Genomic DNA, 21,246 nt, shown 5'->3' with positions numbered 1-21,246 from the left:
AACTGTAGGCAGATGGGACTAGATTAATTTGGGAACATAGTCAGCATGGACTGGTCAGACTGAAGGGTCTGTTTCCGTGCTGTATGACTGTTTACTCAAGTCTTGGATGAACCTGTAACCTGTTGGGTCCACGCCTTAAAGCGTCCTCACCATCAATATTCCTTTAACTGTTCCCCCTGCCCAGTCATCTCCTTCCTACACACTCCGTCCAAGTGGGGGGGGGGTGACAGTTGCTGTACTAACACTCACCTGAACGCACTCAGCCTTCAGGATGAACTTGGGGACGATGGGGGGGATGTTGGCCTGGTAGTAGATGCGGTGACTCACTCTCTGCAGCAGAGGCTCCACCGGCGTCACACAATGCAGGATGACTCCACGGCCCAGGGACGAGTGATTGAACAGCATGTAGACAATGCCAGGACCCACCTTCAGCAAGACAGAGGCAGGGTGTGAACAGGGAACCAGGAATACAACCAAAATCCAGGAGTGACAGAGACAAACAGGGTCAGGTGGGGACGGTTCAGGCAGGATCCTGAATATCACAGATTGTTGGAAAGATCAAATAAAAACAGACATTGCTGGAGAAACTCAGCAGGTCTAGCAGCATCTGTGGAGAGAGGAACAGAGTTAATGTGATCTTCTACTAGGACCAGTGAATGTCCGCTCTGACAGAAAGGTCAGAGACCTGACACATTCACTCAGGATTTCTCTCCACAGACCTGCACAGTTTTTCAGATTTTCAGCATCTGCCATTCTTTGTGTTTTTTTTTTCATTTTTAACCAAATTTGGCAACTTTCTCAGAGACAAAGATCTGATTCACGTGGGGAGCAGCGTTCCAGCTTTTCTCCCGACTCCTGTGGGTGAGGGGGAGAAGGAACACCATGTTTTATCCACAAGTCATTGAATGTGCATGCAAGAGGATTTTAAGAAAGTTGCGTTGATATAGCACCTTTCATCATCTCTCAAACTTCCCACTACTTTCCAACCAAGCAGGTTAGTTTCAGGGGAGTCACAGATGCAGTATGGGAAATCTGGCAGCCAATCTGTGCCCACAAACACCACGAGGGACTGACCAGCCAATCTGTTTCGAGGTGCTGTTTGAGAACGCACCTTGGTCAGGATACTGTTTGTCAGTATAGGGCTTCAGGAGGACCTTTCATACCAGCTTGGGTGGCCTAATGGGCTGTGTTTAGTTGCCTCTTTGAACAATGGCATCTCCAGCAGTACCACATGAGTGTGCCAGGCGAGATATCATACCCAAAGGTCTGTTTTTATTCACTCACAGGCTGAGGGCATCGCTGACCAAGCCAGCATTTATTGCCTGCTTGCAACTTCCCAGAGGGCAGTTAAGGGTCAAATCACATTGCTGTTGGTCAGGAGTCACACGTAGGCCAGACCAGGTAAGAACAGTAGTCACCGCCCTGAAGAACATCAATCAACCAGATGGATTTTTCCTGACAATTGTTGTTGAGTTCATGGTTATCATTAGACTCTTAATTACAGATTTTATTAAATTCAAATGCCATCTTCTATCGTGGCAGGATGGGAACCCTGGTCCCCAGAACATTGGCTTGGTCCATAAATTAATAGTCCAGAGATAATCCCAATAGGTCATCACCTTCCCGGAGAGTCCCTGGAGGGCGATTTGAACCCAAGAGCTTCTGAATTGAGGCTGACAGCGTAAAGCACAGGTTGAGAAATATGAGCTCATCAGAACACCACGATACAGGGAGGGGAGGGGGAGAGCGCATTTCCTGCTCATCGAATGGTATCGCGCGAGGAATGGGAATGTGGCGGAGTGAGGGAACGTAGTATACGGGGGTTGGGAATGCTGCTGTGTTTATCTGTGGGAGCTCAGCTCGGGTTATATCCAGTGAGGGGGCTTTGTGGATTCACAGTAATTCCCATGCCAGTTCCTACCTGCCTGGCAACTACATGGACATCCAGGAGAGAGCAGTGCCACCCAAGGATGTACAGGGAATGGTAGACCAACATCCGCGAGCAGTGTTTAGTCGGCTCAGGCTCTGGGTGCCATTCCACCTGAAGAAAAACAGTAGCAGCCTTAGGATAGCTCATCACCTCCCTCCTTATGAACAATCCCCAGACCCTCACAGAGACAGAACTTGGACATCCACCCTCTTCAGTCCATTCAGCCCTTTGTGTGCATGCTTACTGACTCTCTGCAGGGGTTTCTGAAACAGTTGCAGCTTCTCCTTTTGCCCCAGATCCTGCACGATTCTCCATTCCAGTTTATATCAACACCTCCTTGAAAAATCTTCCACTTCTTGCACCAGCCATTCAGGTGGAACATTCTAGATCAGTACACCAGTTCGCAGCACCATATCCATCCCCACCACAAGCTTCTAATGTTTTTGTGCTACTGAAGACAGACCTGTCTCCTTGCATTCCTGACCTGGAATCGGAAACAATTACTCCCTCTGTTTACAATTGCAAACATCTCTGACTTCTCCTGAACCTCCCGTGCTTTAAGGAGGAGTTTTTTTTTCATAATTGATACCCTTCACCCTGAAACTATTCGTGACATCCCAAACTCCAGCTGAGAGTCAGCCACTGCTCTATAAATGTTTAACATTACCGTGAGGGGAAAGCCTTCAATCCTTCCACCCATTCATAAAACTCGATGATTTGAAGGTGCTGGATTCGGACTGGGGTGTAAAAAGTTATGGAACAGAGCTCCAAAAGGTAGTGTTTCGAAATAAACCTGATGGACTATGACCTGGTGTTGTGTGACTTTTAGCTTGAGACAGCTGATCGCTTCCTCCATTTAAATTTACAAAACATTTAACCCTAAACACCACAGAACTGTATATCAGCCTCATCTCAAAATCTAACACACCTCAATGGTCACTGTGGGATTGTAAGAAGGATTTCCCAAAACTGGTTCACACCCCCAGGGCTGTCTAAGGCATTAAGGGGTCCTTTTCTAATTAAGTAATTAGTAATTCCTCTAATGCATTGGATTAGTTGCCTGCTACAGATCGGATATGACCAATCTGATGTTTTATAATCACCTGATTTGATGGTTATGCCTCACCTTCCCTCCCAGACAGTCGTTGACTCTTTCTGGTGATTTACTGGGGACACACTCCTGTCACAATACTTGCGACTGTGAGGAGAACACAGATATCAAACACAAACCCTCAACCAATTCTGTCTTCATGATGTCTATTTTTAAGAAAGACAGCAGAGGGATGTAAAGGGATATGGACATACAGGACCCAAACCAAAGAGGATGATTCTCTCTTCTGTCAGCGGTCTCCACCTTTGCTGTCTCTGGCCTGTGAGCCATCAGGTATAGAGACAGTGTGTGACCCAACAGTGACACACACACGCTACACTGCATGGCCTCTCAGTTGCCCAGCTCAAACATCAAGTTAGCTTCCAAGTCCCAGAGCTTGGCTCTGACAAATTCGGGGAAATGTAGGGGGGAGCAAATACAGAACAAAAGAGTCAACTCGATAATCCTTCTCCTGCTTCCCCGGGAGAATTCCCAATCAGAGCCGCAGTATCCAGCAGCCAGGAATCTTTATTGCTGAGAATTAGCCAGATCCCAAATGAAACATGGTGCCCGAGGAGCAGGGAGCCAGTTCTCCTTACCTTCCAGTCATGTTGTGCAAAGCCCCAGAGCCTGACCCTGGTGTAGCGTAGATCAGATCCACTCAGCATGTTGGGGGTGTGCAGGTGGGACAGGTGAGCAATGTCAGCGGCATTCTCTGGGATCTCCTGTCACAGAAACACAGCCCATCAAACACACACAAACACACACACATCCCTCCCAATCTATCGGCAGAGCAGAGTCAGCTACTCCCGGGAACTGCAGGTCACTTAGACTTCAGCTCCTTAAACATCCAGCACATCACACAAACTGATTAAAACCCAGCAACCCAGGCAGAGGGAGCTCAGGAAAAGAATGTGCTGAGGTTCGGCAACATAAGGGGAGGTGGTGGTAATGTCACTGGAGTTAGTCAGCCAGAGGACAAGGGCTAATGTCCTTGGGACGGAGGTTCAAATCCTGTTACAGCCTTTGGTGGAGTTTAAATTCAATGAACAAAATCTGGAAACTGTTTTGTGGTTTAAAAATGTGCCTGGTTCAATCTCCAATCCTTACTTGGCCTGACCTCCACACAGTTCTCTTAACTCTGACAACCAGCCACCAAGTCCAAGGGCACTTACAGATGGGCAATAAATGCTGCCTTGCCAGCTGTGCCCACATCCTACATGCAATAGATGAAAAAGAGATTGCTTTGCCAGAAGCGAGTGTTTGCAACACAGGTACAGGAAATTCAAATAGGCGACTGCGAGTGGAGCAGGACAGTAGCAAATAGTTGACAGGGATTCGAAGGTTTTAATGAGCTACTGTACTCTAAATGGCTACAGCACAGAGACTGAAGCAAATGGCACTCAGACCCTGTGACCATTGCTCGTGGTCTTTCTGGAAGAAAGGGATGGAGCAAATTAATGGAAAAAGGAGCTGGAGGAGGCAAATTCTCAGCCTGATTTACATCGAGTCCTGTGCTATTGGATTACTGAAGGTGAAAGAACTTTCCAGAAACAATAACATAAAAGCAAAAGGATTGCAGAAGCTGAAACAACGACAAAAGTGCTGGAGAAACTCAGCAGGTTTGAAAGCATCTGTGAGGAGAGAAACAGAGTTAACATTATAAATCCAGCGAGCATTCCTGAGAGCAGTTCGGGATTACTCAGTCTGAGAGTTTGATGCTGGAAAAGCACAGCAGGTCAGGCAGCATCCAAGGAGCAGGAGAATCGACGTTTCGGGCAAAAGCCCTTCATCAGGATAAGCTCCCCCAATGCTGCCTGACCTGCTGTGCTTTTCCAGCACCACACTCTCGACTCTGGTTTCCAGCATCTGCAGTCCTCAGTTTCTCCTGGGATTACGAAGAGTCACACCAGACTTGAAACTGCTTCTGTTTCCACACAGGCTGCCAGACCTACTGAGTTTCTCCGGCACTTTCTGATTTTGTTTCTCAACACAGGAGTGTTTGTTGATTCTGCTCTGATGAAGAGTGATCTCGACTTAGAAACTCAGCAGGTTTGATAGCATCTGTGAGGAGAGAAACAGAGTTAACATTATAAGTCCAGCGAGCCTTCCTGAGAGCAGTTCGGGATTACTCAGTCTGAGAGTTTGATGCTGGAAAAGCACAGCAGGTCAGGCAGCATCCAAGGAGCAGGAGAATCGACGTTTCGGGCAAAAGCCCTTCATCAGGATAAGCTCCCCCAGTGCTGCCTGACCTGCTGTGCTTTTCCAGCACCACACTCTCGACTCTGGTTTCCAGCATCTGCAGTCCTCAGTTTCTCCTCGGATTACGAAGAGTCACACCAGACTTGAAACTGCTTCTGTTTCCACACAGGCTGCCAGACCTACTGAGTTTCTCCGGCACTTTCTGATTTTGTTTCTCAACACAGGAGTGTTTGTTGATTCTGCTCTGATGAAGAGTGATCTCGACTTGAAATGCTAGCCTGCTGTCTCTCCAAGGATGCTGGCTGACCTGCAGATTTCCAGCAGGTTTTGTTGTTGATTGTCAGGCATTGCTTCCAAAACATAATGGGGTCAAATGAGCTCCAACCTCTTTCCTATCTTGCCCTGGGCTCCCACAGGACCTGGGGTCAGATACAAACACCTTGCCTCTCTCTCTGTCTCTGGGCCCACCTGGATGTGACAGTTGATGTAATGCTCAGTCCTCCCACGGTACACCCACTCTCCAGACTGGATCTCCTCCTGTTCAGGAACACTCCAGCTCGGGTCAACACCGTCACAGTGAAACCACACAAACACCGCACAGTTCAGCTCGCAGGATGGCCAGGTCTTAATCTTCGCAAAGTCTGGCACTGCAGGAGGAGACGACACACACACACGGGTCAGACCACTTCCATTGCTGTTGTTAAATCTACAGGCTCCCTCTCACCCCAAGATGTGCCCCATCCTGAGCTCCACTGTGCTCAGACACAACCCCACCCTCACTCTCCGCACTCGGCCTCACGTTTCGGGATGACACTGGGTGAAGCCTCATTACTCCCATGTGATTATTCCCACCAGGTTAGAGTGGTCATCCTAAACTGAGCCCCACCATCAGCATCACCGGTCCTTCTTGACCCTGAGCCCAGTGCCCCTATGGCCCATACCTTTCTCTGCATACGGAATCTTTACGCACTTGCCATCCTCACCACGGAACTGCCAGCCATGGAATGGGCACTCGATGCAGTTGCCAATGACTTGCCCTCCCACAGCCAGGTTAGCGCCCAGGTGAGGGCAATAGGCATCCACGACATAGGCCTGTCCATCCTGCCCACGATACACTGCAACCTGTTCCCCTGCCAAAGGACAATCAGACATTAATAACAAGCAATGCCAACATGGCCCAGAGAGCACCCCCTTCTCCCCACGGGCTGCAGCCCAGAGAGCTTCGGGCGCAGAGACAACTCCAAACCACTGAGCCAGGGCATCAGGCGGCCAGAGCGTCTGCCCCTCTCTCACACCCCACCCCTCACAGGTGGGTGATCCACCACTCCAGACCCACAACATCTCCAGTTACCAAACAGATCACATTCCGTGTGAAGCCACGCGACTGAACAACATTAGATACAAGGCTGGCCACATGGAATGGACACACGTACAACGGAGGAGGTCACATGGGTTTCCTCAACGCAGGATTCTGAGATTTCACTACATGAACAAACATAGGTGCAAGTGGCACAGCTAATCAATAAATCGGTATCTAACCTCGTGCTGTCCCTGTCCTGGGAGTGTTTGATGGGGGACAGTGTAGAGGGAGCTTTACTCAGTAACTAACCCGGTGCAGTCCCCGTCCTGGGAGTGTTTGATGGGGGGACAGTGTAGAGGGAGCTTTACTCTGTATCTAACCCTGTGCTGTCCCTCTCCTGGGAGTGTTTGATGGGGGACAGTGTAGAGGGAGTTTTACTCTGTGTCTAACCCCGTGCTGTCCCTCTCCTGGGAGTGTTTGATGGGGGACAGTGTAGAGGGAGCTTTACTCTGTATCTAACCTCGTGCTGTCCCTCTCCTGGGAGTGTTTGATGGGGGACAGTGTAGATGGAGTTTTACTCTGTATCTAACCTCATGCTGTCCCTCTCCTGGGAGTGTTTGATGGGGGACAGTGTAGAGGGAGCTTTACTCTGTATCTAACCTCGTGCTGTCCCTCCCTGGGAGTGTTTGATGGGGACAGTGTAGAGGGAGCTTTACTCTGTATCTAACCTCGTGCTGTCCCTCCCTGGGGGTGTTTGATGGGCACAAATCCTGCCTCTTTTATTATACCCAGACTTGATTACTACTTATTGGTTCTGTACTTAGCAGATAGTGAGAGAACGAAGGGTTACTTGGGGCATGGAAGGTGCAAGGGTATAATAAAAGAGGCAGGATTTGGGAGGGTCATGGAGAAGATATAGGATATATCAGAAGCATGTGAAGGGTCTCATAGTGAGTGGAGGAAGGTGACAGCTGATGTCCTAAGCATCACATACAGATATCCTAGTGAACCCAAAGGTGGTCTTCCACCCAGCCTGATTTCCCATCTGCAACTTGGGCTGTAGGCTTCCTTGGGTCACAGCAGCCCCGAGCCCTGACCATCCACCATCACGGAAACAAACTTCCTGTGGGTGTGAGAGGATACCTCCTGGTCAAGATCATAACAATGCACGGTTTGCGACAGGAGGAGGCAAATCCAGTCCAAAATATTTGTTTGATATTGCTGCCATTTCCATATTCCACACTGGAATTTCATCCATCCCTTCCTCTGGTGGACCCATATTTATTTTATCTAAGCTCTTCCTATTTACATGCTTTCAAAAGACTGCTTTTATGTTTCTTGCTACTTGACTCTCACAATTTACTTTCTCTCTTCTCAACAATGTCCTGGTCATCTTCTGCCAAATTCCCAATCCTCAGGCATTCAATTCTTCCTGGCAATTTTTTTGAGCATCCTTCTGTTCACCGTTTCCTGTTTGTTTTCTGCTGCTGTACCATTTTTTATCGAGTTTTTTAATACCTTAAAGGAATGCATGCTCGTTGAAAATCATATGTTAATTCTTTAAATGCTAACCATTGTGTATCTACCATCACATCTCTCAATGTGGTTTCCCAAACAACCATAACTAACTCACCATCATTCTCATACAATTTGCTTTGGTCCAATTAAGATTCTAGTTTCATACTTTAACTAAATCACTTTCAAATTAAATGTACAATTTTATTCAACACCAGATTATAGTCAGAGAGGTTTATTTGGAAGCACTAGCTTTCGGAGCACTGCTCCTTCATCAGGTGGTTGTGAGTGGTTGTCCTGATGAAGGAGCGTCGCTCCGAAAGCTAGTGCTTCCAAATTAACCTCCCGGACTATAACCTGGTGTTGTGTGATTTTTAACTTTCAACGAGCGGCGAAATCGACGTTTCGGGCAAAAGCCCTTCATCAGGAATAAAGCTTTTGCCGGAAAAGTCAATTTCGCTGCTCGTCGGATGCTGCCTGAATTGCTGTGCTCTTCCAGCACCACTGATCCAGAATCTGGTTTCCAGCATCTGCAGTCATTGTTTTTACCTCCTGATTTTTAACTTTGTCCACCCCAGTCCAACACCGGTTCCCCACGCCATGTACAATTTTATCACATTAAAATTACCAGGTTATTTATCAAACTCTTTCTTATTGCACAACTCTGGATCTAAACTATGCTGATTCCTAGTTGGTTACTGATCTAGCAAACTATTAGACTTATTCCATTCACACATCTGCCACACCATCACCGCAGATTTTGTATGGAAAGTCAAGATAAAGATGCCAACATAAAAATTAGCAGAAAAAGGGCCATTTGGCACATTGCAAGGTGCAGCGCAATTCTACAAGATCATAGCTAATCGGTTTGCTCCAATTCCTACCTACCCCTGATAACCTTTCACCTGCTTGCTTCTGAAAAATCTCTGCCTTAACAATATTCATGGACTCTGCATCCACTGACTTTTGAGGAAGACCGTTCCAAAGACTCATGATCTTCAGAGAAAAACAAATTGCACCCGTATTAAATGGGTGACCTTTAATTTTTAAAACAGTGACTAGAGTTCGAGATTCTCCCACGAGAGGAAACGTTCTCTCCACAGCAACCCTGTCAGGTTCTCTCAGGAGCTTTTCTACTTCAATCAAGTCACCTCTTACCCTTCTCAACTCCAGCAGATAGAAATCTAGACTGTCTAAACTAACCTCATAAGACATCTCCAATTCATTTCCATCCTATGATTGTTATGTTCCTTTTCCTAAATGTCTCTCCAAATTCCTGACTTTTACATTCAACATTAAAAAAGTACTGCTAGTGAGGCTTTTGCCCCTTGCTGTTAGTTTCACCCAAAGTAATTGTTCTTCTCAATTGTGAGCACAGATCTCTCTCTTCCTAGTGTCAGGCATCCTCCTTTTCCATTTCATTTCTAGCATCTAAAATCCAGCCCCCTGGAATTATGAGTTCCCAACACTGGTCACTTTGTCATCCCAACAAGTGACACCAGAGGGAGCTCTGGCCCAGGATTGAAGGAGCAGCTCAGTAACATGTTAAGGCAAAGCAAGATGTTTCATCAGGGATTTCTTGCCTCAGCTCCCTCCAGTGCCACAGTCTGAATAAACCCCAGTATCCACCCCCCAGCCTCCAACAATGGCCCAGAGCCAGCAAACTGGTACAGAGGTCCAGAGATGATTAGGGAACAGGGCTACAGCACCTACCAGAAATACACAAACTACTGGACGTAAAGAGCAGATACAAGTACCCCTCGGTTAATCTTGAGCTTCTCTCACGTCTTACAGCCAAAACCCTCAGGATGGAAGTACACTTGCATTTGGCTAAGCTGACCTCACTCAGAGGGTGGTGGTGGGCTGCTTTTCAGACTGGACACCTGTGACTAGCCACAAGGATTGGTGCTGCCTCCACTGCTTTCTGCAATGGATATACATGATTTGGTTGCCGATATAGAAGGTAGGCTTGCAGATGACACCAAAATTGGTGGTGTACTGGCCGGCAAAGAAGGTTACCTCCGAGTACAATGGGACCTTGATCAGATGGGCCAATGGGCTGAGAAATGGCAGATGGAGTTTAATTTAGCTAAATGTGAGGTGCTGCATTTTGTCAAGACAAATGAGGGCAGGACTTATACACTTAATGGTAAGGATCTATGGAATGTTGCCGAACAAAGAGAACTTGGAGAGTGCAGGTTCATAGCTCCTTGAACAGGTAGACAGGGTAGTGAAGGAAGCATTTGGTATGCTTTCCTTTATTGGTCAGAGTATTGAGTACAGGAGTTGGGAGGTCATGTTGCGGCCGTACAGGACATTGGTTAGGCCACTGTTGGAATACAGCGTGCAATTCTGATCTCCTTGCTGTAGCAAAGATGTTGTGAAACTTGAAAGGGTTTGGAAAAGATTTACAAGGATGTTGCCAGGGTTGGAGGGTTTGAGCTACAGGGAGTACTGGACGTAAAGAGCAGATACAAGTACCCCTCGGTTAATCTTGAGCTTCTCTCACGTCTTACAGCCAAAACCCTCAGGATGGAAGTACACTTGCATTTGGCTAAGCTGACCTCACTCAGAGGGTGGTGGTGGGCTGCTTTTCAGACTGGACACCTGTGACTAGCCACAAGGATTGGTGCTGGCTCCACTGCTTTCTGCAATGGATATACATGATTTGGTTGCCGATATAGAAGGTAGGCTTGCAGATGACACCAAAATTGGTGGTGTACTGGCCGGCAAAGAAGGTTACCTCCGAGTACAATGGGACCTTGATCAGATGGGCCAATAGGCTGAGAAATGGCAGATGGAGTTTAATTTAGCTAAATGAAAGGTACTGCTTTTGTAAAGCTAAATGTGAGGTCCTGCCAAATGAGGGCAAGACTTATACACTTAATGGTAAGGTCCTATGGAATGTTGCCGAACAAAGAGAACTTGGAGAGTGCAGGTTCATAGCACCTTGAACAGGTAGACAGGGTAGTGAAGGAAGCATTTGGTATGCTTTCCTTTATTGGTCAGAGTATTGAGTACAGGAGTTGGGAGGTCATGGTGCGTCTGTAGAGAACATTGGTTTGTCCACTGTTGGAATACAGCGTTCAATTCTGGTCTCCCTGCTGTAGCAAAGATGTTGTGAAACTTGAAAGGGTTTGGAAAAGATTTACAAGGATATTGCCAGGGTTGGAGGGTTTGAGCTACAGGGAGAGGCTGAACAGGCTGGGGCTGTTTTCCCTGGAGCTTCGGAGACTGAGGGGTTACCTTACAGAGGTTTATGATGGGCATGGATAAATAGACAAGGTTTTTTCCCTAGGGTGGGGAGTCCAGAATTAGAGGGCATAGGTTTAAGATGAGAGGGGAGAGATATAAAAGGGATGTAAGGGTCAACTTTTTCACACAGAGGATGATATGTGTATGGAATGAGCTGCCAGAGGAAGTGGTGGAGGCTGGTACAATTGCAACATTTAAAAGGCATCTGGATAGATATATGATTGGGAAGGGTTTGGAAGGATATGGGCTGGGTGCTGGCAAATGGGACTAGATTAATTTATAATACCTGGTCAGTGCAGACAAGTTGGACGGAGGAGTCTGTTTCCATGTTTTTTAGATTAGATTACTTACAGTGTGGAAACAGGCCCTTCGGCCCAACAAGTCCACACCGACCCGCCGAAGCGCAACCCACCTATACCCTGACATTTACCACTTACCTAACACTACGGGCAATTTAGCATGGCCAATTCACCTGACCTGCACATCTTTGGACTGTGGGAGGAAACCGGAGCACCCGGAGTAAACCCACGCAGACACGGGGAGAATGTACAAGCTCCACACAGTCAGTCGCCTGAGGCGGGAATTGAACCCGGGTCTCCAGCGCTGTGAGGCAACAGTGCTAACCACCGTGCCACCCACCGTGTTGTACCTCACAGTGACACTATATGCAAGGCCTAGCCTGCTCAGTTCATTAAAACAAAACAGTTGCCACAGAACAGCTCAGACAGGGTTCCAGGGAATGGATTAAAATGGCACTCTCCTTCTGGCCCCATGTGGAGTCTGGCTGTGTACACACATCTAGACAACAGGCAAAAAAATATGTATTCACTCCTTTAATCTTGAAAAAGATATTAGATTCTGCTTGCATCACACTTGCGCTCTTTTCTTTAGGTAAACTGTTCAAACAATCCTCTTCATCCTCCGAGTCAATACTACACACACAGCCCTTGGTTGTGACTAAGTGAGGTGGCATTAGCCCAACAGAATCTGATTATGACACTTCATTGTCCTCATTAGGAGTTATTAACTCCTGTGGTGGGAGTGATGCCAGTCAAGCAGTGTAGAAACATCAAACCAACTCAGTGCTGCTCACTTTAAGGTGCAAACTGTGACTCATTCTTTGACACAGGGACAGAGGGAAGGGAAGATTGCAGAAATACAGGAAATGAAAAGCTCGCGTTAAAGTACCCCCCCCCCCCCCCCCCCCCCCCAATCCTGGCAAACAGGACAGTGAAGCTCAGTGAGGGAAAGGGAATGGTGTCTTCCACAACACAACAGGAAAATGCTGAGGCTGCTGCAAGTATTTAGTATTTCTGACAAATGGTTCTCGTGGTGGAGTACAGAGCGAGTGGTGTGTGCTCTGGTGTGGGAATGACTTCAGTAAGATCGAACAGTCAGCCTGAGCTCAAAGTGCATCCAAGTGTAAAGATCAGAGTTTTAAAGAAATTTTGCAGAATTATACCGAAGTCACTTGTAAGTAAAAGGGAAAACTACCTGATCAAGCCCCGAGTCACCACACAGAGAGATCCAAACCCATACTCAAAGTGTGTACTCAATCCTGACCAGAAATGTTAACTCAGTTTCTCTTCCTACACAAGCTGCACAACCTCCTGAATACTTCCAGCATTTCTGTTTGTGTTTCAGAGATTTCAGAAGCACCGATGGGCAGATCACTGAAACATGACAAAGATATGGGAGGTTTGTTGAATTCACTGATCGAGGAGGAAGGATCCCTTCCCTCCAGGAGCCATGAGCAGGCTCTCCCTCTCAGTGTCCATGTCACAAAGACACCATTCAGCGACTATCCTCCATCAGTGCTCCCAGCTCAAGATCTCCATTCATCTTCCCTTTCATCGTTTAATCCACCATCTCCTGGTTCCAACTTGTTACAACTAGAACTTTGCCAGCGTTTGGATTTAAAACATTAACACGGGGTGGTTCAGTGGTTAGCACTGCTGCCTCACAGCACCAGGGTCCCAGGTTCGATTCCAGCCTCGGGTGACTGTCTGTGTGCAGTTTGTACATTCTGTGTCTGCATGGGTTTTCTCCCACAGTCCAAAGTTGTGCAGGTCAGCTGTGGGCGGCACGGTGGCACAGTGGTTAGCACTGCTGCCTCACAGCGCCAGAGACCCGGGTTCAATTCCTGCCTCAGGTGACTGACTGTGTGGAGTTTGCACCTTCTCCCCGTGTCTGCGTGGGTTTCTTCCGGGTGCTCCGGTTTCCTCCCACAGTCCAAAAATATGCAGGTTAGGTGAATTGGCCATGCTAAATTGTCCGTATGTTAGGTGAAGGGGTAAATGTAGGGGAAGGGTCTGGGTGGATGCGCTTCGGCGGGTCGGTGTGGACTTGTTGGGCCAAAGAGCCAATTTCCACACTGTAAGTAATCTAACTGGCCATGCTAAATTACCTGTAGTGTTAGGTGCATTAGTGAGGGGGAAATGGGTCTGGGTGGGTTACTCTTCGGAGGGTCGGTGTGGACTTGTTGGGCCAAAGGGCCTGTTTCCACACTGTAGGGAATCTAATCAAACTCTGTTTCTCTCACTGTCCCTGCCCTCAGACCAGAGTATGACTTCATGTATGACTTCATTTTAACCTGGAAGCACCATTTCACTGCTGTGTCTGAGAGTGGATTGCTCTCAGTTGAATAGTTGAATTTTTGACTGACAACATGGATTTAATTGAACTGTGTCAGGAGGTTACTCACGGTCAGTCACCACCCTCTGGGAGGGGCCATGACACAGCAACTACTTCTGAACTGATTGGTTTCTCATTCCTTTTACTACTCTTGGAAATTTTTCCTACCTCCAGTGAGAGGCAGAGAAAGGTTTCTGTAGACTTCACAAAGTGCTTTCCAGCCAATGGAGATGCTTTGAAGTGTGGTCACTCCTCAAGCAGAGATCCCAAACTGTACACAGCAAGCGCTCACAATGCACAATGTGATTGTGCTTCAGGGTGCTCGGTCATTGGCTTCAGGGAGGACACAAGGCAGAACATCTTCCAATTGACCTTTCAAACCCACCTGTGATAAACACCTCATCTGAAAGATATTGCCCCAACAGTGCAGCCCTTCCTTAGCAGTGGTGTGCCAGCCCAGACGAGGAGTTGAATCCCAGCTCTGAGGTCTGAAAACACCAAACTCCTTACACACATGAAAGGACTTCCCACTGAGCTCCAACTACAGGCACCCGTCAATTTCCTCGGGGCTTGCTTTGGCGTGCAGACCTGCACCTGACTTTCTGCAGGCCCAGTCTCTGGATTCATTTAAGAAAGAGTTGGATAGACCTCTCAAGGGTTATGGAGATAAGGCAGGGACAGGATACTGATTGAGGATGATCAGCCATGATCATATTGAATGGTGGTGCAGGCTCGAAGGGAGAGAATGGCCTACTCCTGCTCCTATTGTCTATTGTCTAATCAGCCAAAGGGAGTACAGGACGGGACAGAGGTAAAGGGAGAGCTGGGGCAGACAGAATTCCAGGAGATGATGATGTAAAATGTTACCACATGCTATGGGGGGGGGTCAGGAAATAAAGGAGTGAACACAGAAATAAATGTTAAAAGGGAAGGGAGGAGAACTGACGGCAGAAATATCAGCTCGATGCATTCGCCAACTGGCAGTTTCTCTTTCAACAGCGAAAGCACGGGTGCGAGCACAACTCCTTAACCCCATAGTCATTAAAAACAAGCTTACTCTGTACAGTGCAACTTGAATCCCATTACACAGACAGACACACACATACGGAGACAGACACAGCTGGACAGAGAGGAGAAAGTGAGGGCTGCAGATGCTGGGGATCAGAGTCGAAAGTGTGGCGCTGGAAAAGCACGGCAGGTCAGGCAGCATCCGAGGAGCAGGAGAATCGACGTTTCAGGCACAAGCCATTCATCAGGATGGACAAATTAGTGGGGCTAGTTAATAAGGGTGAATTGGTCTGGGGATAATGACTGCATCCTCAACATTAACCGTTAAATTAGAATCTTATGCAGTAGCACTGGAATTCAATACCAAAGGCCTTTCAAAGATCTTTTTAAACTATATTAAAATGTACAGTTAAAGACAGTTCAAGTTTAATTCAATATTTAGAGCACTTATGAAGACACTTTAGGAAGCTGACATATTGTAATACTGAATTTCCCCAAAATGAAGTATAGTCCAAGTGTCTGACTTTATACTTCATCTGCTGCCTTGGGACAAAGTAGTGGAGGTTCACCCATTGTCTCCCACACAGAGAGAATACTGAACCCAATCTACCCCCTGCCCAGAGCTCCCCCACCGCTAGGTACCACCTTCACCTCACAGTCCTCCTCAACATATACACAGCCCCAACATCCACCTCCAGCTCACCACCCCCCACCCCCCTCAGGGCTCTCACATACAACATCACCGTCAGTATAATGGCAGCACATAATACAATATAACATTATATTATAATATAATATCATGAGTACAGAGCAGTCACTCGCTATTAACAGTAAAACACATTAAATTTCCCTTCCATTAAACACATTCTGCTGTCTCCACACAGCATGATTAATAATTATTTATCGTGAGCCATACATCTCCCAGGATCAGACTCTGTGGCATCCCATTAACCACATACCATGTCAAAGGATGACTTTTTCTGTGCTTTGATTGGAGCACATGGAGATGTTTCCCCTGTAGGGTCTGCTTTCATTTGGATAGGAGAGGTAGATTTGAAAGTGATGTTTCAAATGAGTGGATTAGACTGTGATTTGGAGATGCTGGTGTTGGACTGGGGTATTCAAAGTTTTTTTTAAAACGTTTTGTGATTTACATATGAAAGAAGTGAAACTATCATGGTCATTCTAACAGATGAGAGACTTAACAAACAATCAAGGTATTTTTCAATGTATAATTTCACACTGTAAACTTTTGCTATAAATTCTGTGTCTTACAATTGTCTCCTCCACAACCACCTGATAAAGGAGCAGCGCTTCGAAAGCTAGTGCTTCCAGTTAAATTGGTTGAACTATAACCTGGTGTCGTGTGATTTTTAACTTTGGATTAGACCAAACTGTTTCCAGTGATTGAGTTCTCCAGAACCAGGAGAACTCAGGTCCAAGGAAAAGGAGAGTGGAACAAGCCTTTTGATTCTAACCTCAGCACGGAGAGGCTGGCCAGAGTTAAGTGAGCAAAACAGAAACAGAGGCAACATTTTGGTATCAGTCAGGAACGAGGGTGAAGGCAAATGGGATGAGAGGATGGGAGAACAGGGTGGGCACATGGGATTGGGAATATTGTTCCTTTGGGGGAAAGCATCCATTTGGGATTGTTTGGATCGAATGGCCAGTTACCATTCTTTTTTTACTCTAATTGACGTAAGTTCCTTGAAGGACGTTTGTCCAGCCTTGCCAACATCTCCAGCCAACAATTGCTTCTGCAATTTCCCTCCCACGTTTGCTTGCCGCAGTGTAACAAAAGAATGGGAGGACAAAAGGACATCAATTTGGTTCGCTGGAAATAATATTCTAATTTCCCTTCTTTCTCTTAAAAAGCTATTTGCACCATATTCACTCCTGCCTCCTGTAGCATTTTCCATTCATCCTTGGGACGTGGGTTTCGCTGGCTGGGCTGTCCCTAATTACCCTGGTGAGCTGCCTTCTTGAACTGAAATCCCCGGGGTTAGGTAGACCCACAATGTTATTAAGGAATTCCAGGATTTTGACCCAGCAACACTGAAGGAACAATGATATTCTTCAGAGTCAGGACGGTGAGTGGCTTGGAGGAGAACTTGCAAATGGTGGCGTTCCCATTTATCTGCTGCCTGGGTTTGGAGGGTGCTCTCTAATTTTTACATGAATCTGCCTATCCTGCAGTGATCACAAGGTCACAGACAGGGTTTGTGACAATCCCTGTAAAGAACGGTGACTTTGTTAAAAAGAAAGGCTTCCTTCAGATACTGACAGAAAGCAAACAGTCAGGCAAGATTCACTCTTCAAAACGTTAACTGTAACAAAGGAACCAAAATGGAGACAATGCAGACATTAATTAACAGGCAAAAGATACTGTTTAAGAAATAAACTTTACTTTTAAGTTGTTGATACATCACATCTATATATTGCAGTTACAAACACTCACATAACGTCCTGTACAAATATGAGGCAACACAACACAGAAACAGGCCATTCAGCCCACCAAGCCTGTGCTGATTTCTAGTTCTTATTTAGACCCCCTACTTATTGCCCACGCAGGGTTTCTATCGCTCTGTTCGCCTCCCGTTCATGTGTCTGCCTTAAACGTTGCTAATACACCTGTGTCCACCACCCCCACTAGCAGTGTATTCCAGGCGCCCATCACCCTCTGGGTGAAAGTGTTTCCCTACACTTTGCCCTAAACTTTCCCCCTCTCACCTTGAGCCCATGTCCTTTTGTAGTTGACCTATCCACCCTAGGAAAAAGCCTCAGCCAACCTATCCTGGTCATGCCTGTCATAATCTTGCAGACCTCTATCAGGTCGCCCCTCAGCCTCCATTTTTCCGGAGTTTATTTAATGTCTCCTCATAACTAAAACTCTCCAGAACAGGCAACCCCTCTCCAGAGCATCCACGTCCTTCTGATAGTGTGAAGCCTAGAACTGCATGCAGTATTCCAAGTGTGGCCTGACTAAAGCTGTAACATGGTGGGTGGCACAGTGGTTAGCACTGCTGCCTCACAGCGCCAGAGACTCGGGTTCAATTCCCGCCTCAGGCGACTGACTGTGTGGAGTTTGCACGTTCTCCCCGTGACTGCGTGGGTTTCCTCCGGGTGCTCCGGTTTCCTCCCACAGTCCAAAGAATGTGCAGGTCAGGTGAATTGGCCATGCTAAATTGTCCGTAGTGTTAGGTAAGGGGTAAATGTAGGGGTATGGGTGGGTTTCGCTTCGGCGGGTCGGTGTGGACTTGTTGGGCCGAAGGGCCTGTTTCCACACTGTAAAGTAATCTAATCTAATCTAATGATTTGCCAACTTCTATATTTGATGCTGCAGCTGGCACATGTGTAGCACACTTTCCCTCAATCTCTCAGCTTTTCCAACTTGGCCCCTGTTATTCAAGATCTCCCACTCCCATTCAAGCTTTCTGGCCTCCCACCACAATTACCAGCAGCCACATCCATTCGAAGTCACTGGGCAATTAACACTGACCAGGCATTCAATTGACAAATCCTTACTTACTTGGATCACAATAGTGCTGCTGGTACAGAATCCCCACACACATGTTTCACTACCTCTCTAAATGGTCTGGTGGATCCCCATTAATGAGAGTCATGGTTAGAGTCAATAGCCAGAGACTTTTCCCCAGGGCAGGATTGACTGGTACGAGGGGTCATAGTTTGAAGATATTACGAGAAAGGTATAGAGGGGACGTCAGAGGTAGGTTCTTTACGCAGAGAGTTGTGAATGGATGGAATGCGTTGCCAGCGGTGACGGTGGAAGCAGAGTCATTAGGGACATTTAAGCGACTGCTGGACATGCACATGGACAGCAGTGAGTGAGGGGTGCGTAGGTTATTATGTTTTACTGTAGGATTAAACCTCGGCACAACATCGTGGGCCTAAGGGCCTGTTCTGTGCTGTACTTTCCTATGTTCTGTTTCCCAGGCAGCAATGGGTGTTTTTGAATCCACAATCTTTCTCACTTCCTATCTTGTGTCTTGTCCTTTCTGACTGGAAAAGCCATGCAGTAACACTGTCTTTACTCCATTCTCAGAGATGTGTCTCAACGCTGTAGTCATGCTCAAAACTGCCAAGGGAAACATCATCCATTTAGAGACAGTTTTTGCTGCCTCTCTCTTTGCCTAAATTCTCAGCATTCCAAACAGCCAAAGAAACTGACCAAGCCCAACTCAATACTGGTTGCTTTCTATTAACCTGAGTTTCCCACCTGATCATCCTCATGGTAACCCCACGTCATACTGTCTTTGAACTTAATGAGGTCATAATCAGGAAACCAATTAGCCCTCCTTCAAAGTATTCCCACATTCACTCTGCTGTCAAAGGGATATCACAGCACAGGGATGTGGGTCAAGTGCTGACAAATGGGACTAGATTAAATTGGATGAATGGGACTGGAAGGTGTGTTTCCATGCTGCACAGTTCTATGACTCAGTGTCATCTTACATACAGTGGCTAAAAGAATGAGGTGTTGGGACAGAGATGCACAGTCTTCTGTAACTTAAATGGTAGAATTTCTACCAAGTTAGAACATTATACAAGAGATCATTCTCTCCCTCCTTGGGTAAGGAGGCAAATCTATACATAATACTCCAGGTACATCTCTGCACAGATATTAGAAGTGGGCCAGTCCTTTATTTCCCTTGGGATAATTGCCAGCGTCCCACTTGCTTCTCTGATTACTTGCTCATTCTCGTTACTGGCTGCTAACTCATCCTCAGGTCTACTAAAAGTTGTCAATGCATTTCTCTGGAGATAGCAACAAGGTTCCTGGATAGTTCAAGAACCCTGCTGTAGGGGTTCACACAAGTGTCTCTGTCCGTCTTGAACAATACGACTTCCTCTGTAATTCACAGCCTGTCGATGAAGGGACTTTTTTTTTTGTTGTAGGGTTTCTCACTCAGGGCTGGGTCCCTGCTGGTTCCGGGTTTCCTCTGGAGGTGCCACACAGTAATGGAGGCAGTGGTAATTATCCCACAAGTAAAAGTGTGGGATGGGGTGGGGTTGGGTGTAAACTGCTCGCCCCTACCACAAAGCTGCTGGAAACAGTATCTGGGTTGACGAGCCGAAACTGGAATCCCAGCCTAGCTCCAGCCCTTTACTTTGTAACTCCTCCCAAGATAGCTCAACAGGGCCACTGGCTTTCGATTGAAATGTGTCTCCTCTCAAGTCAACGTAGAAGGTACCATGGCACCACTGCAGGCTCATGTTTAACCCTCAATCAATACCATTTTGACAGTTTGACTGGAGATTTATTTCACAGCTTTCTGAGGGAGCTTGCTGTGTAATAACTGGCTGCTGTGTTCCCTACACTACAGTAAAGACCACATTACAGAAATACCTAAAGTGAAACCAAGAACTGTGGATGCTGGAAATCTGAAACGATGGAAATCAGAAACAATAGCAGGTCTGGCAGCAGCTGTGGAGACAGAAGGCAGAATTAAAGTTTCGAGTCCAGTAACATTTCAGGTTCTTCTGATGAAATGTTAACTCTGTTCTTCTCTCCTCACAGATGCTGCCAGACCTGCTGAGTTTCTCTGGCACTCCCTGCTTTTGTTGCAAAACTACCTCACTGGGTATCAAGCAATTTTGGTTTGCTTAAGACACTACACAAATGCAAATTTTCTTACAGCTAAGAGTTAACTAGTTAGACTCACAGCAGTGGGAATTCAAGTGAAAATTGGGGGGAAAAAGAAACAATGCCATCTGATTGGTGCAGTCACACGGGGGAGAATGAACGAGAAGGGCTAGCAGAGGTACAGCACGTTCATAAAGAATTTATTGACCTCCTCCTGCACCATAACTGGGTCTATGATTCAATCCTGCAGTTTCTCATTTGCATTAACAGCCAAGCTTGCAAATAAATGAGGAGAGGGAATTTCCACAAGAAAGAGCAAAGGTTAAGATTGAAAGTGATCTTAGAAATTGCCAAATTTTTCAAAGCAACACAAAGCTGCAGTGAACAAAGACAAGAGGCTGCCTAACCACTGCAACAGTGTGGTCCACAGAGATCACACAGCTCTGATCTCCTGAGTGTTGTGGCCATATCAGGTTATCAAGACAGAGGTTGTGGACTCATTGGTTAGGTGCCTGGGACCTAATGTGCAGAGAGGGGGTCAGTGGTCAGGTCCCTGGGACACATGCAGAGAGGGGGTCAGAGGTCAGGTCCCTGGGACACATGCAGAGAGGGGGTCAGTGGTCAGGTCCCTGGGACACATGCAGAGAGGGGGTCAGAGGTCAGGTCCCTGGGACACATGCAGAGAAGGATCAGGGGTCAGGGGAAAC

General features: G+C 46.9%; 1 protein-coding gene across 1 annotated transcript in view; it reads right to left on the bottom strand.

Annotated features, from left to right (window-relative positions):
- The window catches only part of zgc:92275 (cholesterol 7-desaturase nvd), a 70,584-nt gene that overhangs the window by 8,460 nt on the left and 40,878 nt on the right, over positions 1-21,246 (bottom strand). The window contains exons 2-6 of the mRNA XM_043719732.1: positions 6,164-6,352; positions 5,691-5,869; positions 3,620-3,745; positions 1,922-2,041; positions 250-426 (exon numbers count right to left, since the gene is read on the bottom strand). Of these exons, the coding sequence (XP_043575667.1) occupies positions 250-426; positions 1,922-2,041; positions 3,620-3,745; positions 5,691-5,869; positions 6,164-6,352 (791 nt within the window). The remainder of the gene's footprint in view (positions 1-249; positions 427-1,921; positions 2,042-3,619; positions 3,746-5,690; positions 5,870-6,163; positions 6,353-21,246) is intronic.

The sequence above is a fragment of the Chiloscyllium plagiosum genome, chromosome 30 (genome assembly GCF_004010195.1).
Source record: "Chiloscyllium plagiosum isolate BGI_BamShark_2017 chromosome 30, ASM401019v2, whole genome shotgun sequence".
NCBI lineage: Eukaryota > Metazoa > Chordata > Chondrichthyes > Orectolobiformes > Hemiscylliidae > Chiloscyllium > Chiloscyllium plagiosum.
This window is presented reverse-complemented; position numbering and strand designations above follow the sequence as displayed.